This window comes from Sylvia atricapilla, chromosome 9, assembly GCF_009819655.1.
Source record: "Sylvia atricapilla isolate bSylAtr1 chromosome 9, bSylAtr1.pri, whole genome shotgun sequence".
Taxonomy (NCBI): Eukaryota; Metazoa; Chordata; class Aves; order Passeriformes; family Sylviidae; genus Sylvia; species Sylvia atricapilla.
Genome location: NC_089148.1, coordinates 14,865,550 through 14,879,848, shown reverse-complemented (window position 1 = coordinate 14,879,848; position 14,299 = coordinate 14,865,550). Strand labels below are relative to the sequence as shown.

At 61.0% G+C, this 14,299-nt stretch overlaps 2 protein-coding genes across 8 annotated transcripts in view; both read left to right on the top strand.

Moving 5' to 3' along the window:
• ST3GAL3 (ST3 beta-galactoside alpha-2,3-sialyltransferase 3) overlaps positions 1-5,132 on the top strand; it is a 187,025-nt gene extending 181,893 nt beyond the window's left edge. For all 7 annotated transcript variants that reach the window (XM_066325032.1, XM_066325035.1, XM_066325030.1 and 4 more), the window contains one exon: positions 921-5,132. In XM_066325032.1, coding sequence (XP_066181129.1) covers positions 921-1,010 — 90 coding nt within the window. In that variant the 3' untranslated portion in view covers positions 1,011-5,132. The remainder of the gene's footprint in view (positions 1-920) is intronic.
• On the top strand, positions 1,470-14,266 carry ARTN (artemin). Its single transcript, XM_066325040.1, has 4 exons — positions 1,470-1,623; positions 12,220-12,290; positions 12,418-12,607; positions 12,982-14,266. The coding sequence occupies exons 1-4, from the start codon at positions 1,470-1,472 to the stop codon at positions 13,416-13,418; spliced, it is 852 nt and encodes a 283-aa protein (XP_066181137.1). The 3' UTR covers positions 13,419-14,266.
• Positions 14,267-14,299: the final 33 nt, after the last annotated feature.

Genomic DNA, 14,299 nt, shown 5'->3' with positions numbered 1-14,299 from the left:
CTATCACAGAGTGCCTGCCCTCAGTGGGCTCGTGGGGCTGATGCTTTGTTGGTTTGAGGCCATTTCAGGGGGCTCCTGTAGAGTGATTTTGTAGTGGTCCAGATTTTATTTAGAGCTCAGATTACCTGCTGACCAGAGCACTGTGCCAAAATCATGTACTCTGATTCTTGTCCTGTTGGGAGATTTTGGGGAAAGTTGCTTTTCCCTGTTCTGTTTGGGCTCCATGGTGTGACAAACCATTTCCTGCTTTCATTGAGTGCTTCAATAGTCCCAGCAGAGGGGAGTGATGGCAGGTGCTATGATCCCAGCTCAAGCCTGCTGCAGGGAACACATCTGGGTGAGCTGACACCACCAGCTCATAGCAACCACTGCTCTGAAGTGCCTGCTGGGAGATGTGGCCGTTTAACCCTTCACACTGTATTAGTGTAACCTTTAGCAGTGATTTCCTCTTGATAGGGCTAGCAGGAGCGAGAGCCAGCTTTGATGGGGATCTTGGAGTCTTTCAGCTGCATGCATCCTCATGCACTGCCGTGGCCTGGCAGGGAGCTCTGTGTGCTGGGTATATGTCATGCCATTGTGTCCTCTGCCAGCTCTGTTCCCTGTCACAGACCATCACCAGTGCTGTGCTGTTGGGCTCCTCTGTGCAGTGGCTTGGGAGGGCACATCTGCCCAAGGGACCTGGATTGCCCAGATCTCACCATGCCAAAAAACTTCCGCCAGCCCATGGGGAAACTTCCTACCTCAGGTGCATGGGTCTGACCCTGCTGCGTCAGCTTTACATAAGAGAAGGTCCTTGGTGTGCAAGGGCTCTTCTGATCTACAGCAGGATCTGTGACCTTGACAATCCCCCAAGCATGATGGACAGGAGCATGCTTGGCCAGGGTAGTTGCTGACCTCCTGTCTCTCTCATTTTCTTCCAGTCCTGGACGCACAACATCCAGCGGGAGAAGGAATTTCTGAGAAAGCTGGTGAAAGCCCGAGTCATCACTGACCTTACCAGTGGGATCTGAGTGGCTGCAGCCACAGCGTCCAAGGGAGGAGATGAAGACATGCTGCAGCTCTGGGAGCAGGCACTGGCAGCCCCCTGCAAGAATCCCACCTCACTGAAGATACACAGAGATGCCCAGGTGCTCTGGGACCCTCTTGCCAGTCTGCACGAGGGTTACATCTCCCACCTCCAGGCCTAGACCTGGCAGGAGGTGGGCAAGGGGCTGAGCGGACAGTTCATGAACTCTGCATCGCAGACAGATCTTCTGCATCCTGAATTAGACAGGAAAGACTCAGGAGAGAGAAGAAAGGTTTGTGAATAAAATGATTTGTGCCAAATGGGAGGTGATGCTGCCCCAAGGCAGCAAAGCCTGAATGTACAAAGTATTATTTTTTAAAAGACTGCTGGAACCATACTAGAAATACCAAGGTACAAGGCAAAGTCTGCTTGTGCACAGCCCTGCGAAAAACCTGGCCTCTTCATGCTCCATCTGCATTGTCACCGGCCTCAGACCTTTCCCCAGGAAAACAAATCCATCCAAAACTTCGGTGTCATTGGTGCTGCTACAATTCGAAGGGAGAATAATGGCTTCCTCTTACTCTCCATTTGGAGCTTCTGGATGGAGATGAGCATGGGTTTGTTTTTCTGCATTTTTCCTCACTTCCTTCCACACAGAGGCAGAAACAGCAGCAGCCACTGACTTGGCTGTGTTTTTCATAGCCATTTGCTCTGCCTCTGCTCTGACCCCAAGCTGGAGCAGGGTGCCAGTGGCTTTCTCTGCCTACAGCAGACCCTCCCCACTTTCCTGCCTGTCACGATGCAGAGGAGCCTGCCGCGTTGTGCTCAAGGCTTTCAGGTCTCTTGGTTTGTGCCTGCTATGCAGGGCCCCCGTGGAGTCCGTGCAGACTGGTATCACTGTTTCTGGACAGCATCTCACTTTGGTTTTGTGTGGGAGGGGAGTAATTTATTCTTTGGAAGGAGGTCAGATCATGAGCGGAGATCTCAAGCTTTACAGTTGAGAGCAGACTGCTGAAGATGTTTGTTTTACGTTCCAGACCCGATCATGTTCCCTATTTAAGCGACATGTGACCTCAATGATGATGGAACCTGATGGGAACTCTCACCCTCTGCTCGGCCCCTGCTCACTAAATTTCCAAGCTCCTCCCGTGCTGCTCTAGCACTGCTGCTCCTCCTACTCTCAGGAGCACGTCTTTCCTTTGCCGTCCCAAGATGCACTATTTGCACATTTGATTTGTATACGTATTTCAGAGGAGCTGGAATAAACTGATCAATGTGGCCAAGTGCGAGGGCAGCAGGGTGGTCTCGTCCACCTGAAGAGTGTGGGCAGAAGGGAGATTGCCAAGGGAATGAACAGTCACATGTGGAAAGTGGCTCCTGTGCTCTCCTAGCCTGGAGCAGGCTGGAGTGCACCCACAGGCACTGTCCCAGTACCTGGGTGTCAAGGCACTGGCACACAGCCAGCCAGTGCTGGGGTCAGTGGAGGGGAATCCCGGAGGGGTGTGGGTTGAGCTCATGGTCCTGGCACTGTGTCTGACACAGCCCAAGGATTGTAGTCTGCTTTGCTCTGGGCTGAAGGGAGCATGACCCTGGCATGGGCAAGGAATGCTGAGAGCAGGGCTCGCTTGGCTCCTCTGCACCTGCTGACTTGCAGGGACTGTGACTTTTGACCTGAGACCCTCAGGGGGGTGTGCAGGAGGGGCAGGCAATGACCCAGGTATGGGGCAGATGAGCAAACTGTAAAGAATGGTTTGAGACCAGGCTGCAGACAGAGGCAGCTTCCAGGACACGGCACTGAGTGCTGCTTACAGACCGGTGTGGGATACGTCCCTCAGGAACCTCTCCTGCCTGCTGTGCCTGTAGCCAGGGAGCTTGCTCTGGGGCAGGTTCCAGCTACTTGTTGTGGCTGCTGTTTCCCTTCTCATCTGGGAGCAGCTCGAAGATCCTGCTGTTTCTGGGCTGCAGAAGGCATGCTGGGTGGCTCTCCTTCCCTTTACCCTTCCCATGTCCCATCCCCACTGCTCTGCCCTCCCAGCCAGGGCAGTCCCTGTTCCCCCAGGGACATGCCTCCTGTCAGGATGCTCTGTGAGGTTTCCAGCAAGGTTTTGGGCATATGCTGTGGCAGATACTCCTTTGAAGTATCTCCCAGTTTGTTTTTTGCTCTTGTGGAGTCCCTGGCACTGGATTTCCAGGGCTCTCACCAGGCAACAGACCCTTTGCAGTTCCTGGGTGTCAGCTGGACTCAGGACCATCTTCTGTTGAGTCCCAGCCATGCTGGCAGTGGGAATTCTTGGTCTAGATCTGGCTGAGGTTGTGGCTGGGGAAAAGATTGACACCCACTCTCTGTCTTGATGCTTTAACCAGCAGCCATGAAAGCCCTAGGACCATATCCATGGGCTGCAGTGAGCTGAGATGGCAGAGTGGGCAGCTGCATCCAGAAGGAGGAGAGAAGAGCCTTTGGTGTCTGTGCTGGGCTCCTCTCCACCCACTGGGGAAAGGACCTCCCCAAAGGACAGCATTAACTTGATTAAGACTAGTTTATTAAACACTACAAAGCTACAGGGCACTTATATCTTCCAACTCACTGGCTCCAGGTCCAAGACACAGCATGGCCACTGCTCAGCTTTCCCTGTCATGCCAGCTGTCCACCACAGCCATGAACAAGTCCTGATGGGAAGTTGATCCTACAGACCAGGGAGATGACTCCAAGCCCTTCCCTCCACCTTGACAGGGGTCTCCAGTAAGAGGAGTCCAAGTTGAATAGTTGAGTGCATGGCTCAGAGTGACTATGGTGGGTCAGGACCACCTGCATGTAGAAGGAAAGAGCATTTGGGGACCAAGACTCTCCTCTAGCTCACTGACACCACAGAGCAGCCCATGGCCAGGTGATTGGGCTCCAGCTCCAGGAGCAGTCCACAGCACTGGGTTTTGCTCCTGGCTGCAGTTCTTTCGGCTGCCTCCCACGTGCACCTGTGCAGCCACCTCCCGCCCTTGAAACGCTGCAGTCCTGGCAGCTCGGAGCGGTGCACGCGGGTCAGAGCAGGGTCAGTGGGACGGATGTGAGTCTTGGCCTCTCCCTTGCAGTGACTCACCTTGTCAGATTGGAAGGGAGAGCCCAGGGGAATTCTCCACAGCCTAAATATAGAGCAGGGTTGCCTGGTGCCTTGATGCGCTGTAGTGCAGAGAAACCACTCGGGTGGCAGGGAACCTGCCTAGAGACGGCACAGGGAAACACAGGGAGATCAGAGGCCAGTGACCGCGGTGGGTTTTCCTCCAACTAATGCAGAGAGCAGGTCTGGGGAGCTGCAGGGCAGCCTGTATGTGCTGCTCTGGAGGACAGGAGCTGCCAGGGAGCTGCTGCTGCTGTGCTGACCACCCCATGGGCTGCTTGTGCATTTGTAGCGGTGCTCACCACACTGGCATTGGGCTCCCACCACCAGCTCACCCTGTTAGGCTTGCCCATGCCATGGCCTCAAGCTCACATGTGCCAAAGGTAAGCATCATGGCCAGGTAGCATGAGGCAGCAGTGGGATCCAGCCCAGCATTCCTCATTCCAGCATCTCTGGGCTTCCAGTGTCTCCTTCCTTAGAGGGAGAAGTGGAGAAGGCCCTGCCAAGCCATGCTGTGCTACCCCTCAGTGTGAGCACTGCTGGCAGTGGGGGAAGGTGTCAGGACAGGGGTGTCTGTGTCAAATGGGGGCAGTTGGCTTGGACATGGGCAGAACTGGGCACAGGCAAAGGCTTCCAGAGTGTTTGGTGAGGAGGCAGCCACCACACCGAGCTCCATGGGCACCAGCAGAGCATGTGCTGTCAGTCCAGGCATGTCACTCACAGTATTGGAGACATGCCCTTCAGTCAGGAGCCCCTTTGGGGCTACTGCCCAGCCCCTCGGGCTCTGGCTCCTTGCACAGCCTGCACAGGGTCTCAGAAAGGCCAGTGCATTCGCCAGTACTGTACCAAGCCAAGATGCAAGAACTCAATGAGTTTTTAAAATAAGTTTTAGTTTCTGCATTTTTTTTTTCATTTCCCCTCTAGGCAGGGAGGGTAAGAGTCTTGCAGGCTCCTCCAAGCCGGCTTATGTCACATTGATTCTGTCATATCACAGAAGCAATAAAGCTATCAAACAAGCTTGGCTGGCCTCTTTCTTCTGCTGCCTTGGGCCTTTTTTTATGGGAGGCAGAGGGATTCCCCTGGTTGGGCTGTCCTCTGCCTGGTTTCACTACTGACTCCAGAACAGTAATCCAGCTGCCAGGAGCTGCAGCTGGCCAATGCCAGTGGCCTGCTGCTGGGAACACAAGAAGGCTGTGCTCCTCCTTGCAGGTGTCTTTGAGGGGTGGGAAAGGGGGTTGCAGGTTCATTTAATGTTGGAAGCACAGGCATCAGAACTCGTCCTGCCTGTGACAAGCTGCCTGTGACTGACTGCTCTCTTGGGGACTCGTGGTCGCAAAATGACTTCCCGCCAAGGGTCACAGCAGCAATCAGGCTGGGTGCGGCCCTGACAAAGGCAGGTGTCCAGCCAAGTGACCTTCTCACCACAGTGTCTTGGAAAAGGAAACGGTTTGGGAAGCCAGGGACCAAGGCTATGACCAGCTCTCTTACCTGCCAAGTCCCAGCTGGAGGAGTGTAACCCCTTAGGCAAACCCTGGTGATGCCACCGGGCTCCCAGAGCCACAGGATATGTTGGGGACAGTCCCATTGCTTGGAGGCATGAAGAAAGCTACTTCCGGGTGTTTGACTGGTCTGCCACACCTCCCAGCTTCTAAACAACAAGGAGTGGGTTGTTGCTAGCACCAGAGAAGCAATTGCCCAGCCCTCCCTGATGCGTGCTTGCAAGTTTCAAGGAGATGCTGGAGTGGCTCAAATCCTCCTTCCATCCCTCCTCTCTTCCCAGCATCTAAAGAGCAGGACCACATCTGCCATCGGGCTGAGCCAGCCCCAGGGATGGCCCATGCCCTGTCCTGGTCTTGGGAGGGCTAAGGAGGAAAAGAGCACAGAGCCTGGGACCAGGGCACACAAGGATGTTCAGGTCAGCTGAGACAAGGAGACTTGTTCAGAGATATCCCTGGAAGAGCCACGTCACTGCTGAGATGGGACACAGCCTGCGTCACAGCCCTCTCCCACGTATGTTTTGTCACACCCAGCCATGGTCTTGGACAACAGTCATGGCATGCTCAGTCCTGCCATCTGGTTGGTCTGCATCACCCTCATCCTGCCACATGCAAGGGTGGCATCTCTAAGGACAGATGTCACAGCAGGTCCTGGCTTGGCTCGGCAGGGCTTATTCCAGACCAGACAAGACACTTGGGGGTACCCCAAGCCCAAGGGGTGCAGAAGCATGGGCTGGCACAGGCAGTGCCCTGGGAGGTACCAAGCCAGGCAGTGCCAGCAGCAATCAGGGAGTAGGTCACCCCTCTGTCTGGAGACCTGTGGGGCTGGAACCCTGCCCTGCACCCCAGTACCCCAGTACTCTGTGCAGCCTGACCCATGCTCAGCACATCCCAGGGCAGAGCCAATACTCATGGGAGCCTAAGAGGGGAGAGCAGTTCTGGGACTGAGGCACATAGCTGGGACATGCCACTGTGATTGTGAGGGGACAGGGAGGAGGTGCTGCTGGTAGGACATTAGTGGGGCTGACAGTAGCTGCAGGCTTATGTCTCCCAGGACAAGAAAGGGCAGAGGAGGAAGCCAGTGCCTCCAGATGTCTGGGAGAGCAGCCTCGAAGGGGGTACACCTGGAAGAGGACAGAGGCCAGGCTTTGGACAACCACTTCTTCCACATGACCGGGAACACTGTGGGGACACCTGTATGAGGTCCCCTGGATACCCTGTGCCATGCCCCACGTAGCCCCCTGAATATGACCAGCATCACATCCTCAGAACTTTCTGGCTGTGTCCTGGAGATATGAAGACCTGCCCAACCTGTAGGAAAGGTGGGAGGGGATGGGGTAACCCCTCTGCTGAGGCAGCGCCCGAGGCCGTCTCCAGGCCCTGAGGGTTATCAGTGGGGGAGGCAGCCCTTCCCTTCACTGGCAGCCTTCTCTTCCTGGGCAGCTTCCCTAGTATGGGCAAGGCTGTGGCCAGACCCAGCTCCATGGGGACAGCCAGGCAACCTGGAACAGGACATGTCACACTGAAATTTGCCAAGCAGGCAGCTGCATTAGTCTGTAGCCCTGCAAAGCAGAGGATCCTGTTCCCTATCACCCGCCCCCGGCTGTTTCTTCACCGCAGGGGTGCACCAGGGCCCCCAAAGCTCTGCCGGGCCAAAGGCATCCACGGGCACTGCCCCTGATTCCCACGAGGATATCTCAGATGGGAGCAGCCCCAGGCCACGGCCGTGGAGCACCAGTCCCACGGCAGAGCCCACACTCCCACGTAGTCCCACTAGCAGTCAGGGAGCCACCCATATACATCGACTAGGTCAAGATGCTTGTGCCAGGACAGGAGTGGGGATGAAAAGAGGGGAGCCGGGGCCACACGGTGCCGCTCCAGGGCAGGTGAAGCAGCTGATCCGGGCCGCGTGCCACCTCCGCTGTTCCTGCTCGCGGGTGGCAGGGACGGCTTAGTGGGCGCCGCCTGTGCCCGCACACTCCCTGGCAGGTGATGTCGCAGGAGGACGCGGGAGTTGTCATCCCCGCGCTGGATAATCCGAGGAGATGAGAGCGGGCGAGGCGGCGGCTCCGCAGGTGGCTGCAGGAGCGGCCATCCGACCCTTCCGTGGCACCGCGGGGCCCAGGCTGCCGGGTGGCCGGGAGGAGGTTAAAGCCACGCGGGTGGCCCGGGGTCGGGGCGACCCGGGGGCCGGCGTGCAGCCGCGGCACAGCCGGCGACCGAGCCGCTGGCCCCGCTCCAGCCGGGGAGTTGCATAAGCCCGGGGAGTTGCGCCCAGGCGGCGGAGCGCCGCCGGGGCAGGTGACACGGCCGGCGGCACCGCGGGGCGCGCAGCCCGCCCGGGCGCCCTCGGACCCCGCAGCCATGAGGGCCGGACCCGGGGGACTCGCCCGGCCCGGGGCGCGTCCCGGCGATCAGCTCCGGCCAGGGGATCATGTGTGAAGCGGGGCCGAGTGGAGGCGGCCCCGGGATTTGGCACGTTCGCAAGGAGCACTCGAGAGCCTCAGGATGGACGCGGAGGGCCCCGGGCGGTGACGTAAGGACTCGCACGGGCTCCGCTCGGCTCGCCAGCCGGCCCCCATGTCCCCGGGGCCAGCGGCGGCCCCGGCGGAGGGAGGCAGGGCGACGGCAGAGGTAAGGAGCCCGGTGGCGGGCGGCCCAGCCGAGCAGGACGGCGTCGCGGGGCGCGGGCGGGCGGGAGGCCGGGCTCCTCCTCGGGCGCGGCCGGACACGAGCGCCGGGCACACCGGTGACCCGAGTCGGCTCGAGGTGCTTGGGACGCCGGCCCGCCGCTGCCAGGAGCTGCCGGGATGGCTCTAACCCTGCCCGACAGCCCATTCCCGTCGGATCCCCACGTGTGCGAGGGGTCCCCCGCGGGGCTCTGCCCTCCGACGCGGGGCGCGTGATCCCCGTGCGGCTCTGCTCTCGCAGCGCTCCGGGAAGGGCTGAACCCTTTCCCGAGGGTGTCCGTGGGTCCGTCCTGGTAGCGCTGTGACCGGGCCGTCGGGGCAGGGAGCACCGATGACGGAGAGTCCGTCCGGACTGCCAGTCCACCTGCCCAGGGGTCGGGCCACGGGCAGGTGGCGGTAGCGGGGGTCGGGTGCCTCCGGGGGTCCCGGTGCTGTTCCCGGCAGGGTGCGAGTTTCCGCGGGAGCTCGGAGGCGGTGCGGATCACGGCGAGAGCCGGTGCTGAAGCGGGTTGGGCTGCAGCTCCTGCTGCTGGCGGGATTCCGGTGCCCTCCTGATCCCGGTGCGGTCCGGGCGCCTGTGCGGGTCGGAGTGCCGCTGCCACTACGCGCGGATCGGGGTGCCGGTTGGTATCCTGGTGCCAGTGCGAGTCGGGGTCCCGATGTCGGTGCCCGCCCCGCCGGTCAGGTGACGGTGGCTGGAATTTGACACCGATAGCGACGGACGGGAGCGGGATGGAGCCGCCGCTGCCCCGCACTGCGCGTCCGCCTGACGCCGCCGGCACCGCACCCCGAGACGCAGCGGGAGCGGCACCGGGAGCAGCGGCGGCAGTCGGTGCCGGCGGGGCAGCGCCGGCCCCCGCCAGCGCCCCGCCCCGGCGCAGCGGCGGCGGGCGGCGGGGGGCGGCGGGGAGCGGAGGCGATGCGGGGCAGCGGCGGCCCGGGGGATGGTCCCCGCCGCGGGCACGGTGAGTGCGAGCCGGGGCGGCGGGCGACAGCGCCCGCCTCAGCCTGCCGGCGGCCCCGACTCTCGGCGGAGGCTCGTACCGGGAGTACGGGGGGGACGAGGGGAGCCCGCTTCGCCGCCCACCTCTCGGCAGTACTCGAGGGTCGGTGAGGGGTCTCGGGCCACTCCCGGATAATTCCCACCCCGGCTACCGGGGTGCCGAGCCCGACCCGGCGGAGGGAAGCGCTGGGGGCCGCGGCGGGGCCAGGGTTCCCTGCCGGGGCGGAGAGAGGGGGCACCCCGCTGCGGGCGCCCGGGGGGCACGGGGACGGTCTCTCCCGCCTCTTTCCTGGGCTCTCGCCCTACCCGTTGGGCACGTCGGACAGGTGTGCGCCCCGGGCGGTGAGCAGGCGAGAAGGCAAGGGGCGGGGGTTTCCTGTGCCCCCAGGCTCTGCTGTCCCTGAGTTAGGGCCGAGTTTGGTGTCTGCCGTGTGTCACATTTGTGCAAACCCGGCCAAGCGTTTGCGGGGCGGGTGCCCGCTCCTCCTCATACGTGGAGTTGATTTCTGAGCCCCATCAGTTCTTCTGCCAGAGTCAGCGCGGAGGGATGCAGGGCCCCCGCCGGTGCCCGCAGGTGCCCGAAGAGGTCTCTGGGCATCCCCCTGCTCTTCCAGGTGGAACCCTCGGCTGCAGGGCTGGCACAGCTACTCCGAGAGCCGAGACACTCGCCGCAGGCCTGGGGCACCCGCTGGGCCCTCGTGGATGCACTTCGCGGGTGTCTGCTGCCTCTCCCGGAGGCCTGGCGCAGCCACGGGGCATCCTCCCCCAGCGCCCCGTGCTCAGGGCAGGCAGTGGGGCTCTCGCTGGGCTGTGCACGAGTGAGTGTGAGGTCGTTTGCTAAGGGATTGCACCAACAATTGCTGTTGCTTAGCCCCGGGCGAGAGACACATGTGGTGGGGGTCCAGGCAGGTGCTCACATGGATGGGCTCGGTTCCGACCCTGGGAAAAAAAAAAAACTCCTGTGTCTATGAATCGCCCGGCAGGGGTCTCTCTGGCAGTAGTGTCTGGGGCAGATCTCAGCCAGATTTCCCCGTACGGGACATGGGGGGCTGCTGTGGGGTGTGCAGCTCTGGCACCCCCGTGGGGCGCCCAGGTGCTCGGCTGAGCCCTGCCCGCGCTGGACGAAAGCAGGTGTCGAGCGGGGCTGCGGGGCCAGCGTGGGCTGCGGTCCTGCGCGCTCCAGGAGCTGCGCCCGTGGACGGGGCCCCGAGTCTGGGGAGGCACTGGTTGTGTCAGTCCGTCGCTTCGGCTCTGGGGCTCCCGGCGGCGAAGGGAGGCTGCCCTCGTTCGGCGCCCCGCCGGCAGCGCTCCCGCTGCAGAGTCTGGGGCCGTGCTGCCGCCGGACGGGAGAAGCCTGAATTGCACCGGCTGATCCATCCCGTCCCGTCCCGCCGGGATGCTGCAGCCGAGGGGCCGTAACGGGGCGGCCGGCCGCGGAAGCGAAGACCGGGGAGTCCGCCCCTTCCCAGTAGGGCGCAGGGACCTTCGCCTGGCCCCTCCGGCGGTGCTGGCCTGGGAAATCCATGACCTGGCGGCAGCGGCTGGCGTGGGGCCACGGGCCGCCCCGGGAGCGAAGTGCATCGTGCGCTGTGTTTGGCCAGGCTGTGGCGGTCCGGGGGGGGCGGTGAGAGCCCTGCCGGCACCGGGGGCGCATCCCGCCTGGTGCACGACCCATAGAGGGGGCACATGGGCCTGGCAGCGCCCACCGCAGAGCCGTGTCACAGTATGGCCGGTGCAGGGTGGCATCAGATTCCACAGCTGGGACTTAGGGACCGTCTCCTGTGATGCTAGAGGGACTGGAAGAAATAATTTTTTCTTCTTGACCCAGCAATACCCAGGCATGTGCTTTCACTTATTTTTTCGTCAGGTGTGCTCTCCTCAGCATGTGCCTATCTCCCATTTCTTCCTTCGCCGTGGAAGCAACTGGGACACCCTGGGGCAAAGCCAAAGTCATAGAGGGGATGGAGGAAATGAATGCAGAATGTCACTAAGCTCCAAGGGGGCTGTCCCATTCTGAGAGATAGTGTATGTAGCAGATGGGCCAAGACAGGTACAACCCCATTTGGAACCACTTCTAAAGCTCTTCAAAGCCAGGGTATCCTAGCTTTAGGCACTGGGACACCCCTGCGCTGCAGGGGGGAAGCTGGGGAAGAAGGCAAAGATATAGCTGCAGATGGGAGTTGCCCCATCCCCTCCTGGGCGACATCACTCCCATGAGACCATGCTTGCTGTGTTGCTGGGACCACACACAGCAAGGATGCGGTTCCTTTCTGCATGTCAGGGCAGTGGATGCCAAGCACTGGTGTTGGGGTGAATGACTACAGTGAGTCTAGCATGGTGCTCCACACCCTGCTTTGTCAGGAGCTGCCTGACCATCCTGCCCCTTGCAGTCCCGCTCATCCAGGCTGCTCAGGGGCTGTGTGTCCCAGCTTGGCACAGGCAGCAGCCTGGGGAGCCAGCGTGGGGCCAAGGGGTGACTGCACCCAAGGACCCTGTGCTAATGGATTTGGAGTTTCCAAGGTCAGGCTCCCACTGTGAGCAAGAAAAACATTCCCAGGGAAGGGCCATGGGAAAGGGCCCCCCCGTGCAGCAGTCCCAGCCCCAGCCCCAGCCACTGCCTCATAGCCCAGCCTGGCATCCCAGGCTGTTCACACAAGGACATGGCTGCATTGCCCCCGAGGAGAGGTGCTGTACAAAGGCTGGGTTGTCCAAGCTGCCCAGTCTCTTGGAAGAGGAGTTCAGTGTGGTGAGGATGCCTGACTGTGCTAGGAGAGGAGAGGGGTAGGAGGTGTTGTGGGAGGTGAGGGAGGGGATGGCATGCCTGGCCAGGGCAGGGGAGGCATGTGGCAACTCCCAGCCAGCCAGCTCTATACCCGCCCTGTATGGGCACTGACCCCAGCCTCTGTACTTGCAGCTAGCATGGACCAGCGACAGAGGTCACCAGAACGAAGGCCTGCAGGACCCGCCGCGCACCCGCAGCCCAAGGTGAGCTCTGGCTGCAATGGCCAGGACTACATGACCCCATCCCCACCTATCTCCAGCTCATGGAGCCTCATTCCTGGTGTGCAGACCCTAGTCTGGGCTGACCCTTCTGTGCTGTGACTCGTTGCAGGAGGGGACACTGTGGGGGTTCTTTGCCATCCTGTCACTGCTGGCTGGGCTGGCCACAGGCACCCTGCGAACACCACCCTGTAACAAGACGCTGGACGCGGCCCCCACGCCACGGGGCATGGCCACTTCCAGCCTGTCAGCGGAGGACGGTGTGGAGGCACCACTTGGCGCTGCCTGGAGCCAGCTGTACGGTGCGTTTTGGGACAGGCCCCCAAGCCTGGGCATGCTAGTCCTGTGTGTGGGGCATGGGCAGGTTGGGAACCCATGTGGGGAACCCCAGCCTGTGTGGGGCAGTGGCTGCTTTTTGAGGCTGAGCTGAGGGGATCTCAATACATGAGACCCTGAGCTTCATGCTGGGTATGTGGCAGAGCCCTAGAAATGAGAAGATTAGAAGATTCTTGGCTAGAGGAATCTTCCCACACACCCCCACACCCTCTCAGGCACCAGCCATTGCCATGGTGGGTGATCAGGAGGGATCTACAGGTCACAGAGGGGACCAACAGGCTCAGAAGGAGAGCAATGGGTGCAGGATGTGTCCTGACAGTGCCATCTCCTCCATGTGCAGGGGACAACACGACAACAGGTAGCCCAGGCACCGCAGAGCTGGCAGAGGACCTGCTGCTGCGTGCTGAGCGATCACCGCCAGGCATCAGCAAGGGCAAAAAGGGGGATCGGAAAAACTCACGGAACACCCGTGGGCGCAACTGCCACATCCGCAACTTGATGGTGAAGGTGCGTGACCTGGGCCTGGGCTTCAACTCGGATGAGATCGTGCTCTTCAAGTACTGCAGCGGGTCCTGCCACCGGGCACGCAGCAACTATGACCTGACGCTGGGCAGCCTGCTGCGGCAGCAGCTCATCACCCCGGGGCCGCAGGAGCGGGTCCTCAGCCACCCCTGCTGCCGACCCACCCGCTATGAGGCTGTCTCCTTCATGGATGTGGAGAACACGTGGCAGACAGTGGAGAAGCTCTCAGCAGCTGAGTGCAGCTGTATTGGCTGAGGAGGGGGCCGCTGGCTTGGCCCCAGCTCGACACATGCCGACAGACTCCAGCTTGCCACATGCAGGGAGTGGCACTGTTGCCCAGAACAAGGGTCTAGCAGAGGCTGGTGCCTCTGTTATTATGTGGCCACAAAGAACCGAGGTGAGGTGGAGTCATGACTGGGGTGTGGGTGGCCAAGCCCGCTCCTGCTCAGTGCCAAGCAGCTGGTGCCACTGGCTGCGTGGGGTCCTGCCCAGGTGCCCTGGCTCAGCCCTGGGAGACAAGCTGAAGAGAGTATGGACCATCCCCACCGCTCCCAAGGGTCTGTCAGCCCAGTGTCCATCAGCAGCTCTGCTGCACCTGTGCTCCAGGGGCCAGCCAAGCTTCAGAGGGGGCAAAACGTCCTTGCCCCTCGGGCACCCTGGGGTCAGTGGTGCAGGGAAGGGATGTTCCTGAGGCATGCAGTGGGGCCAGTTTGCACCAGTGTGGAGTGGGGGGCCGGCGGCCGGACCAGCAGCAGCCCCTGTACTCTGCAGGGTGTTTGGTCATAGACACCCACTGGGACCCCCACCCCTGCCTGGTTCCCAGGATACTGGCAGGGTCTCCCCGCTGCTCCGTGGTGCTGTGGCACTAAACTATTTATTACTCTAAATTATTTATTTATTGTTCTCGAGCGGCAGCTCCTATTTATGACTTTGGGCCCCCGGGGGCCGGGTGTAATTTAACCCCAGCGCTGCACTGAAGCCCCGGGCAGCGCCCCGTGCACCCCGCACCCTTTTTCTATTATTTGTAAAATTTGAGGGATAAACTCTATTTTTGTACAGTCGCCTTTTCCTGTAGCAATAAAGCGATGGGCTGCGCGTCCCAACCCCTGCCGTGACGATGCCGTGACCGTGATGGG

Bases quoted from the DNA above. Each gene is read 5' to 3' on its own strand.
- ARTN (XM_066325040.1), top strand. From the start codon at position 1,470: ATGCTCCATCTGCATTGTCACCGGCCTCAGACCTTTCCCCAGGAAAAC. The intron at 1,624-12,219 runs GTTTGTTTTTCT...CTGTACTTGCAG, and splicing joins CTGGATGGAGATGAGCATGG to CTAGCATGGACCAGCGACAG. The intron at 12,291-12,417 runs GTGAGCTCTGGC...GACTCGTTGCAG, and splicing joins CCGCGCACCCGCAGCCCAAG to GAGGGGACACTGTGGGGGTT.